We start from the raw sequence: 26,279 nt of genomic DNA on the forward strand, positions 1-26,279 counted from the left end.
TATATCTGCTCTGATCTTTGTTATTTACTTTCTTTTACTGATCTTGGGCTTTGTTCTTCTTTTTCTAGTTCCTTTAGGTATAAAGTTATTTATTTGAGATTTTTCTTGTTTCTTGAGGTAGACCTGTATTACTATAAACTTCCTTATTTGTGCCACTTTGCTGGATCACATAGATTTTGATATGTCATATTTTCATTTGTCTTCAGGTAGTTTTTGATTTCTCCTTTGATTTCTTCATTAACCCAATATTGTTCAGTAACATGTTGTTCAGTCTCCACATATTTGTTATTTTTCCAGCTTTATTCTTGTGGTTGATTTGTTTCATACCATTGTCAGAAAAGATGCTTGATATGATTTCAGTCTTCTTAAATTTATTGAGCCTTGTTTTGTGTTACAACATATGGCCTATCTCTCAGAAAGTTCCATGTGCAGAAAAATTTGTGTTCTGCTGCATTTGGATGGAATGTTCTGTACAAATCTATCAAATCCATCTGGTTTGATATTTCATTTAAGGCCAGCATTTCCTTCATTTAAGGCCATCTGTCTGGATGATCTATCCATTGATGTAAGTGGGGTATTGGTGTTAAAGTTCCCTGCTATTATCACATTGCTGTCAATTTGTTTTCTTCTGTTAATAATTGCTTTATATGTTTTGGTGCTCCCATATTAATCACTGTTATATCATTTTTATCTCTTACTACCCTTTTTCGGCTTGAAGTCCATTTTGTGTGATATGAGTATGGCTACACCCACTTTCTTTTCACTGACATTTGCTTAGACAGTCACCTTCTGTCTGTTTACTTTTAGCCTATAGAGCTGAGGTGAATCTCATGGAGGCAACACAGAGTTGAGTATTGTTTTATAACCTCTCCAGCTATTCTGTGTCTTTTGATTGGTGAATTCAGTTCATTTACATTTTGGGTGATTATTGATGGATGAGTACTTAGTACTGCCATTTTATCTTCTGATTTCTGCTTGCTCTATATTATCATTGTTTCCTTTTTCTAACATCTTTATTGGAGTATAATTGCTTTACAATGTTGTGTTAATTTCTGCTGTACAAGATTTGATAGTGTATATATGTCAGTGCTACTCGCTCACTTCGTTGCAGCTTACCCATCACCCTCTCCATGTCCTCAAGTCCATTCTCTATGTCTGCGGCTTTATTCCTGTCCTGCCCCTAGGTTCATCAGAACCATTTTTTTAAGATCCCATATATATGTGTTAGTGTATGGTATTTGTTTTTCTCTTTCTGACTTCACTCTGTATGACAGACTAGGTCCATCCAGCTCACTAAAAATAACTCAGTTTCGTTTCTTTTTATGGCTGAGTAATATTCCATTGTATATATATGCCACATCTACTCTATCCGTTAATCTGTTGATGGACACTTAGGTTGCTTCCATGTCCTGACTATTGTAAATAGTGCTGCAGTAAACATTGTGGTACATGTCTCTTTTTGAATTATGGTTTTCTCCGTATATGCCCAGTAGTGGTATTGCTGGGTCATATGGTAGTTCTATTTTTAGCTTTTTAAGGAACCTCCATACTGTTCACCATAGTGGCTGTGTTAATTTACATTCCCACCACAAGTGCAAGAGGATTCCCTTTTCTCCAAACCCTCTCCAGCGTTTACTGTTTGTAGATTTTTTGATGTTGGCCATTCTGATGCATATGACATGATACCTCATTGTGGTTTTGATTTGCATTTCTCTAATGATTAGTGATTTAGAGCATCCTTCCATGTGTTTTTTGAAAATCTGTATATCTTCTTTGCAGAAATGTCTATTTAGGTCTTCTGCCCATTTTTGCATTCAGTTGTGTGTTTTTTCGATGTTGAGCTGCATGCACTACTTCTGTATTTTGGAGGTTAAACCTTTGTCAGCTGCTTTGTTTGCAAATATTTTCTCCCATTTGGAGTATTGTCTTTTCGTCTTCTTTATGGTTTCATTTGATGTGCAAAAGCTTTTAAGTTTCATTAGGTATCATTTGTTTATTTTTGTTTTTACTTCCACTTCTCTAGGAGGTGGGTCAAAAAGGATCTTGCTGTGTTTTATGCCATAGAGTATTCTGCCTATGTTTTCCTCTAAGAGTTTTATAGTGTCTGGCCTTACATTTAGGTCTTTAGTCCATTTTGAGTCTACTTTTGTGTTTGGTGTTAGGGAGTGTTCTAATTTCATTCTTTTACATGTACCTGTCCAGTTTTCCCAGCACCACGTATTGAAGAGACTGTGTTTTCTCCACTGTATATTCGTGACTCCCTTATCAAAGATAAGGTGACCATATGTGTGTGGGTTTATCTCTGGGCTTTCTTTCCTGTTCCATTGATCAGTATTTCTCTTCTTGTGCCAGTACCATACTGTCTTGATTACTGTAGCTTTGTAGTATAGTCTGAAGTTAGGGAGCCTGATTCCTCCAGCTCCGGTTTTCTTTCTTCAGGGTCTTTTGTGTTTCCATACAAATTGTGAAATTTTTTGTTCTAGTTCTGTGAAAAATGCCAGTGGTAGTTTGATAGAGATTGCATTGAATCTGTAGATTGCTTTGGGTAGTAAACTCATTTTCACAGTGTTGATTCTTCCAATCCAAGAACATGGTATATCTCTCCATCTCTTTGTATCATCTTTAATTTCTTTCATCAGTGTCTTATAGTTTTTTGCATACAGGTCTTTTGTCTCCTTAGATAGGTTTATTCCTAGGTATTTTATTCTTCTTGTTGCAGTGGTAAATGGGAGTATTTTTGTAATTTCTCATTAAGATTTTTCGTCCTTAGTGTATAGGAATGCCAGAGATTTCAGTGCATTAATTTTGCATCCTGCAACTTGGCCAAATTCATTGATGAGGTCCAGCAGTTTTCTGGTAGCATCTTTAGGATTCTCTATGTATAGTATCATGCCATCTGCAAACAGTGGCAGTTTTATTTATTCTTTTCTGATTTGGATTCCTTTTATTTCCTTTTCTTCTCTGATTGCCGTGGCTAAAACTTCCAAAACAATGTTGAATAGTAGTGGTGCAGGTGGGCAGCCTTGTCTTGCTGCTGACCTTAGAGGAAATGGTTTCAGTTGTTCACCATTGAGAACAATGTTGGCTGTGGGTTTGTCATATATGGCCTTTATTATGTTGAGGTAAGTCCCCTCTATGCCTGCTTTCTGGAGAGCTTTTATAATATATGGGTATTGAATTTTGTTGAAAGCTTTTTCTGCATCTTTTGAGATTATCATATGGTTTTTCTCCTTCAATTTGTTAATATGGTGTATCACGTTGATTGATTTGCGTATATTGAAGAATCCTTGCATTCCTGGGATAAACCCCACTTGATTATGGTGTATGGTCCTTTTAATGTGCTGTTGGATTCTGTTTGTTAGTATTTTGTTGGGAATTTTTGCATTTATGTTCATCAGTGATATTGGCCTGTAGTTTTCTTTTTTTGTGACATCTTTGTCTGGTTTTGGTATCAGGGTGATGGTGGCCTTGTAGAATGAGTTTGGGAGTATTCCTTCCTCTGCTATATTTTGGAAGCATTTGAGAAGGTTAGGTGTTAGCTCTTCTCTAAATGTTTGGTAGAATTCACCTGTGAAGCCATCTGGTCCTGGACTTTTGTTTGTTGGAAGATTTTTAATCACAGTTTCAATTTCAGTGCTTGGTCTGTTTATATTTTCTATTTCTTCCTGGTTCCATCTTGAAAGGTTGTGCATTTCTAAGAATTTGTCCATTTCTTCCAGGTTGTCCATTTTATTGGCATATAGTTGCTTGTAGTAATCAATCATGATCCTTTGTCTTTCTGCAGTGTCAGATGTTACTTCTTTTTCATTTCTAATCTTGTTGATTTGTGTCTTCTCCCTTTTTTCCGTGATGAGTCTGGCTAACGGTTTATCAATTTTGTTTATCTTCTCAAAGAACCAGCCTTTAGTTTTATTGATCTTTGCTATCGTTTCCTTCATTTCTTTTTCATTTATTTCTGAGCTGATCTTTATGATTTCTTTCCTTCTGCTCACTTTGGGGTTTTTGTGTTCTTCTTTCTCTAATTGCTTTAGGTGTAACATTAGGTTCTTTATTTGAGATGTTTCTTGTTTCTTGAGGTAGGGTTGTATTGCTATAATCTTCCCTCTTAAAACTGCTTTTGCTGCATCCCATAGGTTTTGAGTCATTATGTTTTCATTGTCATTTGTTTCTAGGTATTTTTTGATTTCCTCTTTGATTTTTTTCAGTGATTTCTTGGTTATGAAGTAGTGTATTGTTTAGCCTCCATGTGTTTGTATCTTTTAGTTTTTTTTTTTTTTTTTACTGTAATTGATACCTAGTCTCATAGCATTGTGGTTGGAAAAGATACTTGACACGGTTTCAATTTTTTTATATTTACCAATGCTTGATTTTTCTGAAGATATGAATCTATCCTGGAGAATGTTCCATGAGCACTTGAGAACAAAATGTATTCTGTTGTTTTTCGATGGAATGTCCTATAAATATCAATTAAGTCCATCTTATCTAATGTGTCATTTAAGGCTTGTGTTTCCTAATTTATTTTCATTTTGGATGATCTGTTCATTGGTGAAAGTGTGGTGTTAAAGTCCCCTACTATTGTTGTGTTACTGTCGATTTCCCCTTCTGTGCCTGTTAGTATTTGCCTTTTGTATTGAGGTGCTCTTATGTTGGGTACATAAATATTTACAGTTGTTTTCTCTTCTTCTTGGATTGATCCCTTGATCATCATGTAGTGTCCTTCTTTGTCTCTTGTCTGTATTTTAAAGTCTATTTTGTCTGACATGAGAATTCCTCCTCCAGCTTTCTTTTGATTTCCATTTGCGTGGAATATCTTTTTCCACCCTTTCAGTTTCAGTCTTTATGTGTCCCTTGGTCTGAAGTGGGTCTCTTGTAGGTAGCATATATACGGGTCTTGTTTTTGAATCCCTTCTGCCAGTCTGTGTGTTTTGGTTGGAGCATTGAATCCATTTACATTTAAGGTAGCTATTGATATGTATGTTCCTATTACCATTTTCTTAATTGTTTTGGGTTTGTTACTGTAGGGCTTTTCCTTCTCTTGTGTTTCCTGCCTAGAGAAGTTCCTTTAGCATGTGTTGTAAAGCTGTTTTGGTGGTACTGAATTCCCTTAGCTTTTGCTTATCAGTAAAGATTTTAATTTCTCCATTGAATCTGAATGAGTTCCTTACTGTGTAGAGTAATCTTGGTTGTAGGTTTTTCCCTTTCATCACTTTAAATATGTCCTACCACTCCCTTCTGGCTTGCAGAGTTTCTGCTGAAAGATCAGCTATTAACCTTATGGGTATTCCATTGTATGTTATTTGTGGCTTTACCCTTGCTGCTTTTAGCATTTTTTCTTTGTATTTAATTTTTGATAGTTTGATTAATATGTTTCTTTGCATGTTTCTCCTTGGATTTATCCTATATGGGATTCTCTGTGCTTCCTGTACTTGAGTGACTATTTCTTTTCCCATGTTAGAGAAGTTTTCAACTATAATCCCTTCAAATATTTTCTTAGACCCTTACTTTTGCTCTTCTTCTTCTGGGACTCCTATAATTCGAATGTTCATGTGTTTAATGTTGTCTCAGAGGTCTGTGAGCCTGTCCTCAATTCTTTTCATTTTTTTTTCTTTATTCTGCTCTGTGGCAGTTATTTCCACTATTTTATCTTCCAGGTCACTTATCCATTCTTCTGCCTCAGTTATTCTGCTGTTTATTCCTTCTAAAGAATTTTTAATTTCATTCATTGTGTTGTTCATCATTGTTTGTTTGCTCTTTAATTCTTCTAGGTCCTTGTGAAAGGTTTTTTGTATTTTCTCCCTTCTGTTTCCAAGGTTTTGGATCATCTTTACTCTCATTACTTTGAATTGTTTTTCATGTAGACTGCTTATTTCCTCTTCATTTGTTTGGTCTGGTTTGTTTTTACATTGCTCCTTCATCTCATGCATTTTTCTCTGTCTTTTCATTTTTTTTTTAACTTACTGTGTTTGGGGTCTCCTTTTTGCAGGTTGCCTGTTCGTAGTTCCCGTTGTTTTTGGTGTCTGCCCCCAGTGGGTGAGGTTGGTTCAGTGGCTTCTGTAGGCTTCCTGGTGGGGGGGACTGGTACCTGTGTTCTCGTGGGTGGGACTGGATCTTGTCTTTCTGCTGGGCAGGGCCATGCTCAGTGGTGTGGTTTGGGTTGTCTGTGAACTTTGTATGATTTTAGGCAGCCTCTCTGCTAATGGCTGTGTTTGTTTTCCTGACTTGCTAGTTGTTTAGCATAGGGTGTCCAGCACTGTATTTTGCTGGTTGTTCAGTGGAGCTGGGTCTTTGCGTTGAGATGGAGATCTCTGTGAGAGCTTTCACCGTTTGATATTAAATCGGGCTGGGAAGTCTCTGGTGGTCCAATGTCCTAGACTTGGCTCTCCCACCTCTGAGTCTCAGGCCTAACACCCAGGTGGAACACCAAGACCCTGTCAGCCACATGGTCGTTTCTGTGCTGCTTCCCTGCCAGGAGTGTCCCAATGTGGTGACCAACTCAGTCTCCAACTTCCCTTTCATCAGGACGGGCTCATTGTTTCTTTTTCCTTGCGTTTTTGTCTTCCATTTTTGTTTGGTGGTTTTCTATGATATTTTTCTCAGTTTCCTCATTTTGTTTTGTGTCTCTGTTCTAGATTTATGTTTTGTAATTAACATGAAGTTTGTATCAAATGTCACATAGATAAATAGTTTTTCTGCTGATAGCGTCTTATCTTCATTTAACTGTATGGTTTTCCTCTTCCCCTTTTGTGTTTTTGTTGTCTCAAACTTTCCCTTTTTACATTGTAAGTTTGTTACCAAACTGAAATAGCTATAGTTATTTTTTCTGCATTTTCTCCCTTTTTTAATCTTTATACTGTAATAAAGTGTTTAAGAACCTTTTCTGATAAATAGTTGCAATTTTCTGATTCTTTCTGTCTATCACCTTACTCCAAGTTTTGTGTACTTTTGTCTTTGTTTCTGGTATACAACCTCTGTTCAGCATCTCTTGTAAGGCAGGTCTAGTGTTGATGAACTCCCTCAGTTTTTGTTTGTCTGTGAAAGTCTTTACTTCTCCTTCATATCTGAATGATAACTTTGGTGGATACAGTATTCTTGGGTGACAACTTTTATCTTTTAGTATTTTGATAATGTCATTCCATTCCCACCTGACCTATAGAGTTTCTACTTAGAAATCTGCTGATAGCCTAATTTAGGTTCCTTTGTAGTTTACCATTTTTTTCTCCCTGGCTGCCTACAAAATTCTTTGTCATAGACTTTTGGCAGTTTTAATATGTGTCTTGGAGAAGGTCTTTTTGCGTTTAGGTAATTACGTGTTCTCTTAGCTTCATGGAGTTGTCTATCCAGTTCCTTCCACAGTTTAGGAAATTCTCAGCTATTATTTGTTTAAATAAACTCTCTGCTCCCTTCTCCCTCTTTTCTCTTTCGGTGATGTCCATTATCCTAATGTTGCCCTACTTAAGAGTCAGATAGCTCTTGTAGAATTTCCTCATTTTTTTGCATCTTATTTTTCTTTCCTCTTCTACTTGTATCTTTTCTAGATTTCTATCTTCACACTCACTGATTCTTCCATATGGTCTGCCTTATTTCCAGTGCTTTTTAATGCATTCTTTATCTCATTTATTGAGTTTTTCAGCTCCAGAATTTTAGTTCTTTTTTTTAGTTTCAACCTTTTTGGTAAAGCATTCCTGTTTATTAATTTTATTCCTGAGCTAATTGATGTGCCTTTCTGAGTTTTCATGTAGCTTGTTGAATTTCTTCATGACAGCTATTTTAAATTCTCTATCAGATCACACTATTATGTGACTTTAACTTTGGTTTCTGGAGAATTGTCATTTTCTTTTTGTGGTGTGGTGTTACTGTGCTTCTTCATGGTACTTCCTTCTGCCAGAGCATGTGAAGTGAGACAAGTTAGAAATTAGGGGTCTTTTCTTTTTCCATAGGTGGTACTATAGCACAAGTTTTTGGTTTCTCTTACCTGAGCTGCCTCTGTCAGAGGTGTGCCCCCTGTCCCAACTCTCATTATCACTTCTGGTGTTTTCTTGGTCATTGGCACCTTGCTTCTGCCTTTGTCACTGGCAGAAGCTGCCTGGTTCACCTGGATGATGGGTTCTTCTCTTGCTTTCAGGATCCTCTGAGTCACAGGCTCACAGGCTCAGGCACCACAGGGGGAAGGGGTTGGGGAAGCCAGGGTCATACCAGTGCCTCTTCCTTATCTGGTTTTCTAAGGTTCTTAGGCTCTGCCACTGCTGGTGGGAGAGCAGAGGGACTGGAGACTTGGGCACCTCAGTGGCTGGAGGGACAGGGCCACAGGCCCCATTCCCACGGATGTACAGTTAGATGTGGCCATGGGTGCCACTGCAGCCAGGAGGCTGGTGTTGTGTGTGCTGTCTGCTCTGCTGCTACCAGGTTCTCTGGGGCTGCAGGCTTAGCTGCCATGGCCAGAGGGCCAGGATTATAGGCACTACCTCTACTGTTCCTTCAGTTCTGCCTCCTCTATCTGTTCCAGTCCATCCATCTTTAGATGTACAGGTGTGTGGAATTCTCTAGCATCCTGCTGTGTTGGACAAAAGTACCTTTGTTGAGTTGTGAATGTTTTACTGGTTGTAGATTGAAGGGGAGTGACAGAGGTAGCTTTTCATTCCACCATGTTGTTGATGCCACCCCTTGATTTTTTTGTTTAAGACAGAACACTACTGTATTCATCTATCTAGCTGGCAATTGAGAATTTCTTGGGAAGCAGCACACAGCCTAAGGAGCAAAGAGCAACATTCTGCTAAAATGTTAACTTGGGGCCATTTTCATATAGTTTAGAGTGTTTGACTAGTTTTTTATTCAGTAAATATTCATTGAGCAACTATTCTGTGGCAAGCTCTGTGCTAAAAGCTGGGAAACAATGTCAAACTGTAGCAGACATGGTCCTTACCTTCATGGAGCTTGCCATCTAGGGGATCGAATGCCATTAATTAAAAACTCACACAAATATGTATAATATCACACTTGTGGTGAGTGTTAAAAATAAAACCAATGTGTTAATATAATTGCCTATGGTGACTAGATTTGCCCAAGTCAGTGAGGTCAGGGATAGTTTCTGTGAGGAAGTATGAATTGAACTGAAATCCAGTGGAACAAGTAGGAGTTAATTATGTATAAAAGTAAGGGGATAGCATGTGAGACAGAGTGAAAAGCATGTGTAAAGGCCCCTCGGTGGATAGACCATGGGCCACTAGAACTGAGGGAAGGTCAAAGTATATTTGGAACACAAGGAGAGGAGCAAAAGGTGGCACTAGATGTGCTTAAGAAGTAAGAAGGTGAGGCCATCCTAATTTGCTATCATTTTCCCTTTAATTTGAAGCTTTAGGATTATCTTTCACACTGATTAAGCCAACAAAAATAGATCGTAAATAGGAGTGATTAAGTGATGACTTGCTTATTACCTAGATCTTTTTTCCTACTAGACAGGACACCTTCATGGAAAATTATTTCACCAGCCAACGAGACAACATCTTCCGTAATGTGGAGGTTCTGATTTATGTCTTTGATGTGGAAAGCCGCGAACTGGAAAAGGACATGCACTATTACCAGTCATGCCTGGAGGCCATTCTGCAGAATTCTCCAGATGCCAAAATCTTTTGCTTGGTGCATAAAATGGATCTGGTACAGGAGGATCAACGAGACCTGGTAAGAAATAGAATGGGTGGTGCACCAAATAATTAACATACTTTGTAGACTTCTGTAGAGATATAGGTACATTTGTACCATTCTTTTTTAGGAAAAAAAAATCTCAGCATAAGCTTTCAAAATAAAGTTGACATTTGTTTTTAAAAACACTTATAAACAGGGCTTCCCTGGTGGCGCAGTGGTTGAGAGTCCACCTGCCGATGCAGGGGACACGGGATCGTGCCCCGGTCCGGGAAGATCTCACATGCCACAGAGCGGCTAGGCCCATGAGCCATGGCCGCTGAGCCTGTGCATCCAGAGCCTGTGCTCTGCAACGGGAGAGGCCACAACAGTGAGAGGCCCACATACCGCAAAAAAAAAAAAAAAAAAAAAAAAAAGCTTTGGGGCTTCCCTGGTGGCGCAGTGACTGGGAGTCCGCCTGCCGATGCAGGGGACGCGGGTTTGTGCCCCGGTCCGGGAGGATCCCACATTCCGTGGAGCGGCTGGGCCGGTGAGCCATGGCCGCTGAGCCTGCGCGTCCGGAGCCTTTGCTCTGCAGCGGGAGAGGCCACAGCAGTGAGAGGCCCGCGTACCGCAAAAAAAACAAAAACAAAAACAAACAAAAAAACACATAAACAAATGTTCCATGGTAAGGGAAATATAATGTTCATTTAGCAAATAATTTTCAAATTTAGGAAAGGATCCTGACTGTGTGTTATCACTAAGCAGCTTTATGTACTTTTAAAATATATTTGATACCACTGTTTTACTGTCCTTCAGAGCAGGCAGTTATTGTCAAGGCTAGAAGACCCACCAGGGGTGAGATAAAGAAAGGTCATAGCTGTCACTAGGTTGACCTAGGAAACTGGTATGCACCAATTCAAATGCCAACTATACTGTGTTAGGCACAATGCCAAGGCCCTCATAATTGCACTGATATGGTATATTTATCTTCTTTTCTGGCATGGGAGTTAGTACACATAAATTTAAACAAGAAAAGACACAGTAGAAAGGGCAAACCCCTAGCTAGCTATGAGACCCCAGGACTGGCAAGTCACAAATAGAGTCTAGCTTTAGTTTGCTCCATATAAAATAAGAGGATTGGATTTTAAAGTCTAAGCTGAAAGAGAAGATCCTCTATTTCCAAGGGTAAAGTTGAGGAAAGCAGTTTTAGAATATACTGGTGATGTAGAAGAATACAGTTCCTCTTTGGGTTGGAACCTAGGCGTCTAAGGATCCCCTATAACTTAAGAATTTTTTGGTAATAACTTAAGAAGTTTTTGGTAATAACTGTGGTCAGGAATACTTTTTTTTCCCCGTAATTAGTAACAGGATTGCCTTCAGTGTTCCAGTATTTGAGTATGTTTTGGTGTTTCTAGGTTAGCTTACAGGCTTTCAGAAACCACTTGACAGGGTTCTGTATTTGACTCTGGAAAGGACTTTTGAGTATTCTTTTTAATTCCTTCTCCCTCTCACTAAATATCAATTCTGTTTTAATTCAGCAGAAAATTCTTTATGTAGCTTGATCTTGAGCTTGTGAGGGGTTTGTTATTATTACTGTTTTCTGTTTTGTTTCCCTGGCCCAATTTGCAACAGAAAAACTTAGAGCATTCCAATAAATGACCTCCTTATGGATTTTTAAATTGCTTGTAATTTTTAGTGATCGACATATTGTTTTCTAAATGCTTATGTAAATATCCCCAAAGATACATTAATGTTCTTTGTGGGATTTTAAGCTTAATTAAGAAAAGTATACTCTATTTCATTAAACTTTCAGACTTGGAGGTTTTGGAATAAAATGGCTAGGGTGCTTCCCTGAATATCAGTTTCAAGCAAGATAGGTGTTTCCTTCTATGTGTGTGTATTAGTCAGGGTTCCTCAGAGAAACAGAACCAATAAGAAGTGTGTTTGTGTGTGTGTGTGTGTGTGTGTGTGTGTGTGTGTGTAGAGAGAGAGAGAGAGAGAGAGTGAGAATAAGAGAGAGACTGATTAATTTTAAGGAATTGACTCATATGATTGTGGAGGCTGGCAAGTCCGAAATCTGCAGGGCAGACTGATAGGCTAGATACCCTTGTTGCAGCTTGAGTCAGAAGGCAGTCTGGAAGGCAGAATTCCCTCTTCCTGGGGAATGGCAGTCTTTTTCTCTTAAGGCCTTCAACTGGTTATATAAAGCTTACCCATATTATGGAGGGGGATCTGCTTTACTAAAAATCCACTGATTTAAATATTAATCTCATCTAAAAAATACCTTCATAGCAACATCTAAATTGGGTATTGTGGCCTAACCTAGCGGTTGCATAAAATTATCCATCACAGTGTGAACAGTGTACTCACTATAAGCCCACCCAGTCCTGGAAAATATCTGTGTATGTGTTTATATTTGTATAAATAGATATTTTTCCATGTATATATGGGCACATATATAGATAGATACATAGCCAAGAAGAATAGATATTTGTGTGTAAGGGGTTGTTATATCTATGTAGCCAAATAAATACAGTCCATACAGAAATAATATATGTGTATGCGTGTGTGTATGAGAGTAAGATATCTACAAAAAGTTGAAGTATTTTGATTTATAAAATCTTGATATTGGTATGCATATCTTAAAAATGACCCAGATTGGATTATTTGGAATGTTAGGTATATTTTATTAAGATTCCTCTGTATAGTAAATTTTATTTTCCAGCATAGTATTCTCAGTGAGTACTCAAAACAAGCAGCACAGTCCTGAAGAATTCTAGTAGCCATTGTACTTTGTAGACCTGACTTGAAATCATTTCTGTCATCCTAGTATGTAAAGTAACGTACACATTTAAAAATTCCTCTGAGGAAAAATGAAATGCCCCTCTTTAAAATATGCTAAAATATTACACCTCAGATCTTGCAGTGAGAGAGGAGAGCTGTTAGTTATATGCTGATCAGTATGTTGGTCTATTTACTTCAGATTTTTAAAGAGCGAGAAGAAGATCTGAGGCGTTTGTCTCGCCCATTGGAATGTTCTTGCTTCCGAACATCTATCTGGGATGAAACTCTCTATAAGGTGTGTATGTTTCCCTGAGTTCTCTCATTTAAAGAGCATGAAAAAAAAGCTAGAAGGGTATTATCAAAACTAAAAGATTTTAAACTCTTTCATAGCCATCTAGATGTGTTGAACCAAAAGAAGAAATAATCTACAATAAATTGTTTGAAAAATACCCAATTTAACCTTAAGAAATTTTGGTTTTGATCTTAGATTGGGTCGACATACCTACCAGATCACACTGAATTAACCCAGTTTGGTCCTGATTAATTTGATACAGATCTTCATGATAGTAGAGGTTTCACTGACCATCATCCATTTTGACCTGTTGTGGTCTCAGTGCTGACTGGAATTGTATCTAATATTCAGGTACCTCTACAGGATATAAGCTAGTCTGCCTAAGTTTGGATGGCAATAGAAGAACAATATTTAGGGGAGAGATTGGAGAAGGGAGTCTTAGAATGGGATATGTTATTTCTAGAGTATGATAGCTTCAACTTTCATGCCAAATTAGAGACTAGCATTCTTTCAACCAGAGAGATTGTTCCCATTGGTGGAATGGATGCCACACTGCTTGTAGTAGTTGTAGAGGTTACAAACAATAGCTGTGTTATGGATGAAGCTGAAATTACCTTATTGGCACATAGGCTCCTTATCCTGCTTCCTCCCTTTCTCCCACTGATTTAGTTGAAAGACTGGCTCCTTTTGGGTCCTCCTGTGGTCAGACTGCTTCTGGTATCCATTGACAAGTCTGGGTAGGAAAGCATCCTTCTCTGTGACTTGTAGCTACAGCCTCAGTATCAACTCCATCTGACAAGTATCTACAACCAAAAGCACAGAAACCTGATTTGCCAAGGAGAAAAACAATAGGACTTTAAACATAGCCACTGATTTATTTTTTTAACTAATTCATTTTTTCCCCAATATGTTGACCCAGCCTCACTCTAATAACAGATCATTTTGAGATACCTATCTAGGAAATACTGTTCTAGATTAATTTGGGCCGAATTTCTCTCAAAGCCTTATTCCCATAGAACAGGTAACCGTGAATAAGGATGGACATGACGCACTGATAAGAACCAACTGCGGTGTGAAGGATGGCAATACATAACACGACCAAAGACAATTGGCTAATCACAACACTGCTGTGAGTGACAATGTCTCTGCTGTGGTTAGCTTTGGTGCCTTCTCCAAGGTAAATTCAGCAGTGACATTAACACCGACCTGGGAACTTGGAACCTGAACCCCCATGCCTAAGTAATAAAACTAATTGGAACAGAGACATGGCTCTACTCTCTCTTACATCAATATTGCATAGAGCTGACATAAATTTTTATATTAAGTTTTATTCTAAAAGCACTCATTGCAATCTGCTTGATGCTGTTGGACGCACAGATGGCTAAGACCAGGTTCCTGCCCTCTAGTAGGGGAGAGAAGAACATTGTACACCTTACCAGACAAATTGGAGCAAAATTGAAAGAAATATTATAATGAAAATTCAAATAAAAGAGCCTTAAGAGAATAGAGGGAGGGTGTGGTTAATTTCAACTCCTTATTTTAGTCATACTCCTCTGGATGAAGTTAGTTTTAGGCAAACACACAGTGGACTGTTTTTAATTCAATTGGATCAATAATTTATAAAGCTGACAATAAGCCTTTTGGAATGATAATGCCACTAATTTCTCTTGTAATTTCTATTGTATGTTATCCCATTGAGGGGAGGGGCCATTTTTCTATGTGGCTCTGATATTTTCATAAAATTGATTCTTAGATGTATGTTAAATATAGCATTATTAGGTTCTGATCTTTAGAGCAATCTACACTATTGGACTTACATATCTGTTTGAATGGCTGGATTAGAAGTTCTTTAGCCCAGTATATCAGAGTTTTCAACTTCCCTAAGGTAATATGATAGAATTAAATATTTGTTTATTTTTAATTATCAATGGAAAGAAGTATTTTACAAAAGTGTTTGAAACTTTAAAAATCCAACTGAAGGATAAAAATCAAATATTATCTTCATTTTCTCACTTCGTTTGTGTTATACTTGTTGCCAGAATTTGTTTGGGACTCAGTTATCACCATATTTTGCTGTCTGTATGTTATAGTATACTTACTCATTTGCAAAGATCTGGGACTGGCTACCTGTTAGTAATATTACACTGTGCTTCTGTTCTGTTAGGCTTGGTCCAGCATTGTTTATCAGCTGATTCCCAATGTTCAGCAGCTGGAAATGAACCTAAGGAATTTTGCTGAAATTATTGAGGCTGATGAAGTGCTTCTATTTGAGAGAGCCACTTTTCTGGTGAGAACTTTCTGCTCTGCAGATGTACTTCACACTCACCTTCTTCTATTCAGCAATGGAGAATATGTTGCCACTTTCAGAAAGAACCTTTTTCCCTCTTGTCATTACTTCACCATGCATAGCCTTATTTGTAAAGTAGTATTGTCAGCAAGTAACTTGAAAGAAGTTCGTTGGTGCATGGATCTTTAGTAATTAGTAAAACTTAGATGTTTGCAGGTAAGCCTTACTATAGAGTTTAGATTATTTTTGTGAATAATTGTTCATTTGTGTTAAAGAATTCCTATTTCCTATTGACTTTTATTATGAAATGATGGGTATTTTTCTTTGAGTTTAAAGCTTTTAACATGGAAGAGATGTAATGGTCAACTCAGTGACGTAGCTAAGAGTTCAGATGGGGAGGTGAAAGGGCAAAGAGGTATGTTGGTATTTTTATTTTTCTTATAAATTCGGCTTAACGATGATATTAGCACCTACTGTGTATTTGGCCATGAGGGGGTATGCAAAACCCAATATTATATTTATAAGTAAAATTTTTAAATAACTAATAGAAATTGGCTTGAGCTGTCACAAAGCACCGCTTAAGTAATTGCTGATCAGCTTAATAAATATAGCTCTAAGAGCAGCTCACAGTAAGTAATTGGTTTCTGAGCTCTACCAGTGCTTCATGATTTTAGACACATTTATTGCTTTTTTTGTTTTTTACATACACATGTATCCTTTTTCAAATTCTTTTCTCATTTAGGTTATTACAAAATATTGAACAGAGTTCCCCATGCCGTACAGTAGGTCCCTGTTGGCCATCTATTCTAAATATAGAAGTGTGTACATCTCAATCCCAAACTCCCAATCTATCCCTACCCCCACCCTTCGCCCCTGGCAACCACAAGTTCCTTCTCTAAGTCTGTGAGTCTGTTTCTGTCTTGTAAACAAGTTCATTTGTATCATTTCTCTTGGATTCCACATATAAGCAATATCATATATTTGTCTTTCTTTGTCTGACTTACTTCACTTAGTATGATAATCCCCAGGTCCATCCATGTTGCTGCAAATGGCATTATTTCATTCTTTTTAATGGCTGAGTAATATTCCATTGTATATATGTACCACATCTTCTTTATCCATTCATCTGTTGATGGACGTTTAGGTTGCTTCCATGTCTTGGCTATTGTAAACGGGGCTGAAATGAACATTGGGGTGCATGTATCCTTTCAAGCCATGTTTTTCTCTGGATATATGCCCAGGAGTGGGATTCCTGGATCATATGGTAGCTCTAATTTTAGTTTTTTAAGGCACCTTCATACTGTTCTCCACAGTGGCTGTACCAATTTACATTCCCACCAACAGTGCAAGAGGGTTCCCTTTTCTCCACACCCTCTCCAGAATTTATTGTTTGTAGACTTTTTGATGATGGCCGTTCTGACTGGTGTGAGGTAGTACCTCATTGTAGTTTTGATTTGCATTTCTATAATAATTACTAATGTTGAGCATCTTTTCACATGCCTCCTGGCCATCTGTATGTCTTCTTTCGAGAAATGTCTATTTAGGTCTTCTGCCCATTTTTTTATTGGGTTGTTTGTTTTTTTTTCATACTGAGCCACATGAGTTGTTTGTAAATTTTGGAGATTAATCCCTTGTCTGCTACATCATTTGCAAATATTTTCTCCAATTTTATGGGTTGTCTTTGCACTTTCTTTATGGTTTCCTTTGCTGTGCAAAAGGTTTTGAGTTTAATTAAGTCCCATTTGTTTTTTGTTTTTTTGTTTTTTAATTTCCATTACTCTAGATGTGGATTGAAAAAGATTGTGCTGCAATTTATGTCAGAGTGTTCTGCCTATGTTTTCCTCTAAGAGTTTAGAGTATCCAGTCTTACATTTAGGTCTTTAATCCATTTTGAGTTTACTTTTGTGTATGGTATTAAAGAATGTTCATATTTTTTACATGTAGCTGTCCAGTTTTCCCAGCACTATTTATTGAAGAGACTGTCTTTTCTCCATCATATAGTCTTGCCTTCATTGTCATAGGTTAATTGACCATGGTGCGTGGGTTTATTTCTGGGCTTTCTATCCTATTCCGTTGATCTATATTTCTGTTTTTGTGCCAGTTCCATACTGTTTTGATGACTTTAGCTTTGTAGTATAGTCTGAAGTCATGGAACCTGATTCCTCCAGTTCCGTTTTTCTTTCTCAAAATTGCTTTGGCTATTCAGGGTCTTTGTGTCTCCATACAAATTTTAAGATTTTTTGTTCTAGTTCTGTGAAAAATGCCCTTGGTAATTTGATAGGGATTGCATTGAATATGTAGATTGTCTTGGGTAGTATAGTCATTTTGACAATATTGATTCTTCTAATCCAAAAACATGGTATTTCTTTCTGTCTGTTTCTGTCATCTTTGATTTCTTTCATCAGCATCTTATAGTTTTTTGAAGTACAGGTCTTTTGCCTCCTTAGGTAGGTTTATTTCTAGGTATTTTATTCTTTTTGCTGCACTGGTAAATGGGATTGTTTCTTTAATTTCTCTTTCTGATCTTTCATTGTTAGTGTATAGAAACGCAAGAGATTTCTGTGTATTAATTTTGCATCCTACAACTTTACCAAATTCATTGATGAGTTCTAGTAGTTTTCTGGTAGCATCTTTAGGATTTTCTGCGTATAGTAGTATCATGTCATCTGCAGACAGAGACTGTTTTACTTCTTTTCCAATTTGGATTCCTTTTATTTCTTTTTCTTTTCTGATTGCCATGGCTAGGACTTCCAAAACTATGTTCAGTAAAAGTGGTGAGAGTGGATATCCTTGTCTTGTTCCTGATCTTAGAGGAAATGCTTTCAGCTTTTCACCATTGAGTATGATGTTAGGTGTAGGTTTGTCATATATGGCCTTTATTATGTTGAGGTAAATTTTCTCTGTGCCCACTTTCTGGAGAGCTTTTATCATACATGGGTGTTGAATTTTTTTAAGAGCTTTTTCTGCATCTATTGAGGTGATCATATGGTTTTTATTCTTCAGTTTGTTGCTGTGGTGTATCACACCGATTGATTTGGGGATATTGAAAAGTCCTTTCATCCCTGGGATAAATCCCACTTGATCATTTGGTCTGATCCTTTTAATGTATTGTTGGATTCGGTTTGCTAGTGTTTTGTTGAGGGCTATTTTTGCATCTATGTTCACCAGTGACATTGGCATGTAATTTTCTTTTTTGGTGGTATCTTTGTCTGGTTTTGGTTATCAGGGTGATGGTGACCGCATAGAATGAGTTTGCAAGTGTTCCTTCCTCTGCAATTTTTTGGAATAGTTTCAGAAGGATAGGTGTTATCTAAATGTTTGATAGAATTCATGTGTGAAGCCATCAGGTCCTGGACTTTGGTTTGTTGGGAGTTTTTTAATCCCAGTTTCAATTTCATTCTTGTAATTGATCTGTTCATATTTTTTGTTTCTTTCTGGTTCAGTCTTGGGAGATTGTACCTTTCTAAGAATTTGTCCATTTCTTCTAGGTTGTCCATTTTATTGGCATATAGTTGCTTGTAGTAATCTCTCATGATCCTTTGTATTTCTGTGGTGTCTGTTGTAGCATCTCCTTTTTCATTCCTAATTGTATTGATTTGAGTCCTCTCCCTTTTTTCCTTGATGAGTCTGTCTAAAGGTTTATCCATTTTGTTTATCTTTTCAAAGGATCAGCTTTTAGTTTCATTCATCATTTCTGTTGTTTTCTTTCTCTCTATTTCATTTATTTCTGCTCAGATCTTTATGGTTTCTTTCCTTCTATTAACTTTGTGTTTTGTTTGTTCTTCTTTTTTTAGTTGCTTTAGGTGTAAGTTTAGGTTGTTTATTTGAGATTTTTCTTGTTTCCTGAGGCAAGATTGTGTTGCTGTAAATTTCCCTCCTAGAACTGCTTTTGGGGTACCGCATAGGTTTTGGATCCTCATGCTTTCATTTTCATTTGTCTCTATGTACTTTCTGATTTCTTTGATTTCTTCAGTGATCCATTGGTTGTTAAGTAGCATATTGTTTAGCCTCCATATGTTTGTGTATTTTACAGCTTTTTCCTTGTAGTTGATTTCTAATCTCATAGCGTTGTGTTTGGGAAAGATGCTTGATATGATTTCAGTTTTCTTAAATTTACTGAGGCTTGCTATGTGGCCCAGCATGTGATCAATTCTGGAGAATGTTCCATGTGTACTTGAGAAGAATGTGTATTCTGCTGCTCTTGGATGGAATGCTCTAAATATCAATTAAGTCCATCTAGCCTAATGTGTCATTTAAGGCCTGTGTTTCCTTACTGATTTTCTGTCTGAATGATCTTTCCATTGATGAACATTGGGTGTTAAAGTCCCCCAGTATGATTGTGTTACTGTCGACTTTTCTTTCTATGTCTGTTAGTATTTGCCTTATATATTGTGGTGCTCCTATGTTGGGTTCATATATATTTACAATTGTTATGTCTTCTTCTTGGACTGATCCCTTGATTATTATGTAGTGTCCTTCTTTGTCTCTTGTAACATTCTTTAAACTATTTTGTCTAATATGAGTATTGCTACTCTAGCTTTCTTTTGATTTCTGTTTGCATGGAATGCATTTTTCCATCCTCTTACTTTCAGTCTGTATGTAGCCCTAGATCTGAAGTTGGTCTCTTGTAGACAGCATATATATGGTAGACACATATCTTAATCTCTCTGAGTTTGGTTCCCCTTTTATAAAATGGAGATAATAATATCTATATCATAGGTTTATTGTGTGGATTAAAATGGGACAAGGTAACATTAAGCCCTAGCACAAAGTTTAGCATACAGTTGGCAAACTGTTTAACGTTGATTTCTTTTGCTATTGCAGCCAACAGAGGGCAGAGAATTCAAAGTGCAATTTTTTTCTCCTTCCTTTGTGGAAACATTATTTTTAATGGTAGCATATTTGGGAGCCATCCTTCCTGCTAACTGGTACAGCTGAGGCAAGGAGTCCTAACTAGAGTGTCTTTCTGCCTCAGCCCATAGGCAGGGATCACTTGCTTGGAAGTTCACTACCCTGAGCCCTGTCTTTCCTGCTAGTGGTAATAGCAACAAGCAGGTGAGCTCTTCTGTCTATCTTGAGACATGTGGCATGGTAGAATCCTGCTTCAGCAGTATTCTCCTGCCACATCTACCACACATGATCATAGAGGTTAACCTAATATAAACTCTGTTTTTCACTGGCAGTAACAAGTAGCTTTTGCTTTCTCTTGAGGACTAAGTTTCGTTGTGATTGACCATTTTCACTATAGCTCTTGAAGTCAATCAACAGGAACCTATTCCACCATTGGTCTAGGAATTATGTTTTGAAATTTTCACATGGTTTCAGGGAATTGTCCTGTGAATTTTCTTCTGGCAAATGACTCAGTTTTGCTTCCTACTAGAAACTTTACATCAGCCTATGGGAAATACTAGTGTGGTTTTATTAATCTGAAAGTGTGAGGGGAAGTATTTTCAGCTGGCATTGGTGTCCATCATGAATAGGTTCATTTATAAATAGTAAATCCTCAGAGGTCAGAATCGTTCAGTTAAGATTTTTAAATATGATACCAAAAACCACTTGGTTATAGACTTCATTAAAATTAAATACATTAAGTACACCTCAGCAACAGCTAAGAGGGACTTCCCTGGTGGTCCAGTGGTAAAGAATCCACCTTCCAGTGCAGGGGATGCAGGTTCAGTCCCTGGTCGGGGAACTAAGATCCCACGTGCCACGGGACAACTAAGCCTGTGCACCACAACTACTGATCTTGCACACCTCAACTAGAGAGCCCGCATGCTGCAAACTACAGAGCCCACACACCCTGGAGCCCACGTGCCACAAACAGAGAGAAGCCTGAGTGCCGCAACGAAGAGCCTGCATGCCACAGCGAAAAGATCCCACATGCCTTAACGAAGATCCTGTGTGCCTGCAATTAAGACCCGACACAACCAAAATAAATAAACAAATAAATAAATAAAATATTTTTAAAAAAACAGCTAAGAATTTTTATTTTTCCTTTTTGATTTGTACTTTTTTTGAATTAAAGACCATCATACTGAAATAAGATGAATATTTAATGATTAAAGTAAGTGAGAAAGGACAGCAATGAACCAAAATAGATAATACAATACTTAAATGATCTAATAAAATTATAACCAAACAGTACTGGGTGGGTCATCCGTAGGGATGTTGAAATTATGCAGATGTTAACAGGATATGGGACAGAGGAATAGAGGCAGTAAAGCCAGGTGCCAAGTCTACCCTGAAAATCCGGGTGACCAAGAGACTGACAAATGTATTGCCTTGAAGAGTAGTAGAGGGTGATATGACAACACTGCATGAATTTAAAGGGCATTGCTCTTTTTCATAGGTGATTTCTCACTATCAATGTAAAGAACAGCGTGATGTCCACAGATTTGAGAAAATCAGCAACATTATTAAGCAATTTAAGCTGAGCTGCAGGTAAGAGATCTTATGTGATGTATTTATCTCTGGAACAAATTGTCATTTTTTGAGAGGTTCAAATAACTATAGTAGACTGCACTTCTATATTCTTCTTTATATTAAAAATAAAGCTAAACTCTAAGGGAGCCTACAGTTGACAGAAGTGAAAGACATCTTTAATGCAAAGTCAACTGATGCAGAAGAAGCATATGAAAAATATCTAAGCAGAGTACCCCTTCAAGATGTTTGATACTATTTGGGAAAAAAATAAACAGAAAATGTCCAAGAGAGTTTTGAAAAACAAGAAAGGAGAATTTACCCTACCAAATACCAAGATTTACTATAAAACTACGGTAATTAAAATAGTGAGGGACTGATTCAAGAATGTACAAAGTAGAGAGTCTAGAAATATCTGATCATATTGTCTCAGCTTTGTTTAAATACAATTTGAATCTTAGCATTGTGAATATAGGAAGAAGGAATGGCTGAACATCATAATCTAGTAAAGATTTAATAATCAAAATTCTTATCCTGGTAAAACTTTGATGCCCAGACAATAGAATAAGTGTAATTGTTTCCCTTTTATGTCATAGCACACTTTGAGACTTTCTGGCATGTTTATTCTAATATTTTTAAGAAGAAATAGCAAATGGCATATAAATATCATTACCCTTTTTGTTTTCAAAGAAATGGGATCATTTCTAGAATTTCAGCATAACTAACATTCAAAAGATACAGTTATTAATCTCAATGATAGGGAAATTTCAACTGACTAAACTTCTTAAATATTAGATAAATCTTTGGTAACATGATTTTTAATATGAATCTAGGTCTAAGCCCACTTTTCATTTCACAGTCAGTATCGAGTCCTAATCCACTTTCTAAGTCACTTTCCAGCACGTGTTAAATTTGTCATTAGAGTTTCCTTGGAAAGCAAAGTGGGATTAGTGATTAACTGTCTTAATGAGGTGGTGGATTGAGATATAATGCTATGAAAATATTTAACGTGAAAAATAAGAATGTCTTATGTTGCTATTATTTTATGTTCTTTATTCACTTTTCTCCTTTCTCCTATAGCAAGCTGGCTGCCTCTTTCCGGAGCATGGAAGTCAGGAACTCTAACTTTGCTGCTTTCATTGACATCTTTACATCCAACACTTATGTGATGGTCGTGATGTCTGATCCATCCATTCGTAAGTTTAAACTTAGCCGACATAGGTTCAAAGCCACGTATTTTTTAAACTAATTTCCCTAAAGGTAGTACATTATTAAAGATACTGAAAAGCTATTTAGTAGTGCACAACACTGTGAATGTACTTAATGCCACTGACCTATACATTTGAAAATGGTTAAAATGGTAAATTTCATTTTATGTGCATTTTACCACAATGAAAAAAAAAATTTAGTACTAGTGGTAAATACTTTTTATTTAATAGACATATTTTGAAACTTAAAGATAATTTAGACTCTAGGGTATTATATCTTCTTCATGGGAACTTTAAAAATTACTTATGTATAGTTACAACATCTAAGGATTTTAAAGAAAAAGAACCCAAATGTATGACTTATGCTCCATGTGGGGTAGATTTTTAAAAGACTAGTCAATCTAAGCTCTGAACTATTAAATGTTGAACCATTTTATATGTCATTGTATATTCCTAAGTACCATACTCCCATATTTCTGTTATGAGCATAAAGAGAGATATTTGGTGCTTCCATGCCATAATAGCCATATCCATCACAACCATTGAAATAAAGGTTCTAGCAGTATTTCCAGGATGCTCCCAGAAGTTTAAATTATCTCTTAAGTTATCTATCTTAGGTTAATATTAGAATACAACATAAGATAATATTCTTTTTTACTATTAGCTCCAAACCAAAAGAGTTTGAAAATTTATTTTGAAAATACTATGTTTAGAATATAAACAAATCTTTTATTTATTCAGAAAAATTAAACTCTGGTTAACTTGGGACTTATGTTCTCTGTGACATACATTGAGGGATTTGGCTCTCTTTTGTTTATTTGTTTTTACTAGTCAATTATTCCTTTGGCTGCTTGTACTTAGTCTGTTGGTTATCTTCCCTACCCCACCCTCAGCTTCTGCAGCTACTCTGATCAATATCCGCAATGCCAGGAAACACTTTGAAAAGCTGGAAAGAGTGGATGGACCAAAGCAGTGTCTTCTTATGCGCTAAAACATTGCCAAATGCTGTTTCAGAAAAAAATTGGAATACTGTTTCTTAATCTTAATGTTGTATTAGTATATATAGGCTCTGAAATGTTGTGATGCTTATCACTTCTGTATTTCTTCCCTACTCCCCAGTCTTAATGTTTAACCTTGAATGCTATTTACTCAAATAGCCAGTGAGGAGTTAGAAGATGAGCTGTTTATGAAGTTGGTGTGACATATAAATAGGTGATATATAAGTGTTCTGATAACAACGTTCTAATAGTGCAGGTGTTCTGTTAACCTGGTTCCAGTTGTTGTGTATGCCAAAGCCTTTCCCAGCGTCATCTTGTATTCCTTACCAGAGAGTAACCTATACGTTTGGAATATTACTGTTTTCTCAGCATGCATTAAAAATATTCCTTAACTACAATTGTAAATAAACTTTTGCTGTTAGGGATTTCAGTGTCTGTTTTTCTTTTCCTTGTTTCTTCAACTTTTCCCTAAGAAAGAGCAAATGAATTTCAGTTATCCTAGGGGAAGGGGACCTGCTATTTGGGAAATAGTACAAAATAAAGTTGGATAGGAAGGATGAGCCAAATGATAGCCTTAAAGCTAGGCAGAAGAGTTTTGGTACAATGTGATAGGAAACGACAAAGGAATGTTGAAAGAAAGTTAACCTATAGGCTGACTGATGGCAGTCGGAGAAGCTGTGGTAGTAATCCAGGCCTGAGGTGTATTGAAAGCCTATTTCAGGATGCAACTGGAGAAGGAATGAATAAAAAGTTGAGGGAAAATAGTGTTTATGAGATGTAAGTCTTCTTTCTGTGAGGTCCAGAAATGGTTAATTTTATATATTCCGTAACACCTGGTGGGATGTGCCTTCATTATACTAGTTAAGTAGTATTAAAACCTCTTTCAGGGCTTCCCTGGCGGCCCAGTGGTTGAGAGTCCGCCTGCCGATGCAGGGGACACAGGTTCGTGCCCCGGTCCGGGAAGATCCCACATGCCGCGGAGCAGCTAGGCCCGTGAGCCATGGCCGCTGAGCCTGCGCGTCCGGAGCCTGTGCTCCAAACGGGAGAGGCCACAACAATGAGAGGCCCGCGTACCGCCAAAAACAAAAAAAAACAAACAACAAACAAAAACCTCTTTCAGGCTGGGAGTTTATTTGACTTCATCCCCTAAGGAAAAGATGAGGCATTGTGAACTGGGAGGAATGGAGCTTGACAACACTGACTAGAACTACTCAAAGCCCTTTTTCAGTTTCCATAGAACTGAAACAGCACAAAAGCATTTAGGGAATCTACAGCAGAGTAGACTCATCTCAATTTTCTTGTCTCTATGTCATAAAGAAACTTCTTCCAGACTGCCAGAACCTCACCTTTCCCCATCTTATTGTCCCCAATTGAGATAGAGTTTTTACTGAGCAACAAAGAACATGTTGTTTTTTAGGCAGTTTATCATTATGTAGATTAAAAATATCAATTCTTAAAAGAATCTCATTGGACTAATTTTATCAACAGTTGTATTAATCTTCTACAGAAGGAGAGTTTTTTAAGTAGGTGTTCCAGATTCTTTATCCTAGTAACATCTAGGAAAATGAAAAGAGCAAATGAACCGCGGAAGATCCCACATGAACCGCGGAGCAGCTGGGCCCGTGAGCCATGGCCGCTGAGCCTGTGCGTCCAGAGCCTGTGCTCCGCAACAGGAGAGGCCACAACAGTGAGAGGCCTGCGTACTGCAAAAAAAAAAAAAAATAGTAATAATAACACACACTGCTGTCCCACCCGCTACCACTGAGAGTTTCAGATTCAGTAGGTCTCGGGTGGGGTCCATGAATCTACATTTCTAACAAGTTCCCTACATTTCTAACAAGTTTCTAACAAGGTGTTGCTGATACTGATCCTGCTGGTCCACAGACTATATTTTGGGAACCACTGCTTTAAGGAAAAGAAGACGAAATGTAGACCTGGAAGCAGGAGTGGGAAAACATGTGCTCACCAGGTTTGTAAGGATAAGTTGAAGGCATTATACCAAATAAGATATATGTAGTTTATACCAAATGTAAAATAGATAGCTGGTGGGAAGCAGCCACATAGCACAGGGAGATCAGTTCATGCTTTGTGACCACCTAGAGGGTGGGATAGGGAGGGTGAGAGGAAGACACAAGAGGGAGGAGATATGGGGATATATGTATACATATAGCTGATTCACTTTGTTATAAAGCAGAAACTAACACACCATTATAAAGCAATTATACTCCAATAAAGATGTTAAAAAAATAAACACGTTAAGAGGTTAAAAAAAGATACATATAAAAAAAGAGGTAAAAAAAGATATATATAAATCAGACCACTGATTCTCAAAGTAATCTAAAAGTTTGTAAAACACTGTCTTAGATAAAAGCAATGACTAGGTAGCTCCTATTTCATAAGTAATGTGTTGCAAATGGAAACCATTGCTAGCATAGAGTATGGGTAGTGATTTGTGTAGGGACCTAACTTTTTCCAGTTTCAACCAGCTTCATTTGCTAACTTAATAGTATATCATGAAAATGTAGGTGGGTTGCAAATGAAAACAGTGCTACCTTTTGTTCAGTATTTACTAAGTGTCATGTTGTAAATGCTTTATAAGGATTGTCTCATTAGTCTTTACAAGAACCCCATGAAGTAAGTACTATCACTATCCCACTTTTTAGATGGGGGAA

The 26,279-nt window shown here is 37.2% G+C and overlaps 1 protein-coding gene across 5 annotated transcripts in view; it reads left to right on the top strand.

The window, feature by feature from the left end:
- RRAGB (Ras related GTP binding B) overlaps positions 1–24,039 on the top strand; it is a 50,825-nt gene extending 26,786 nt beyond the window's left edge. For 2 of the 5 annotated variants that reach the window (XM_029240886.1, XM_029240884.1), the window contains exons 5-10: positions 9,453–9,675; positions 12,602–12,697; positions 14,859–14,981; positions 21,331–21,422; positions 22,482–22,597; positions 23,503–24,032. In XM_029240886.1, coding sequence (XP_029096719.1) covers positions 9,453–9,675; positions 12,602–12,697; positions 14,859–14,981; positions 21,331–21,422; positions 22,482–22,597; positions 23,503–23,600 — 748 coding nt within the window. In that variant the 3' untranslated portion in view covers positions 23,601–24,032. Of the gene's footprint in view, positions 1–9,452; positions 9,676–12,601; positions 12,698–14,858; positions 14,982–15,317; positions 15,397–21,330; positions 21,423–22,481; positions 22,598–23,502 lie in introns of all 5 variants that reach the window. The other 3 variants (XR_003796401.1, XM_029240883.1, XM_029240885.1) reach the window with 3 other exon arrangements.
- The last annotated feature ends 2,240 nt before the right edge of the window (positions 24,040–26,279 follow it).

The sequence above is a fragment of the Monodon monoceros genome, unplaced genomic scaffold (assembly GCF_005190385.1).
Source record: "Monodon monoceros isolate NGI ecotype Baffin Bay Population unplaced genomic scaffold, NGI_Narwhal_1 Super_Scaffold_22, whole genome shotgun sequence".
NCBI lineage: Eukaryota > Metazoa > Chordata > Mammalia > Artiodactyla > Monodontidae > Monodon > Monodon monoceros.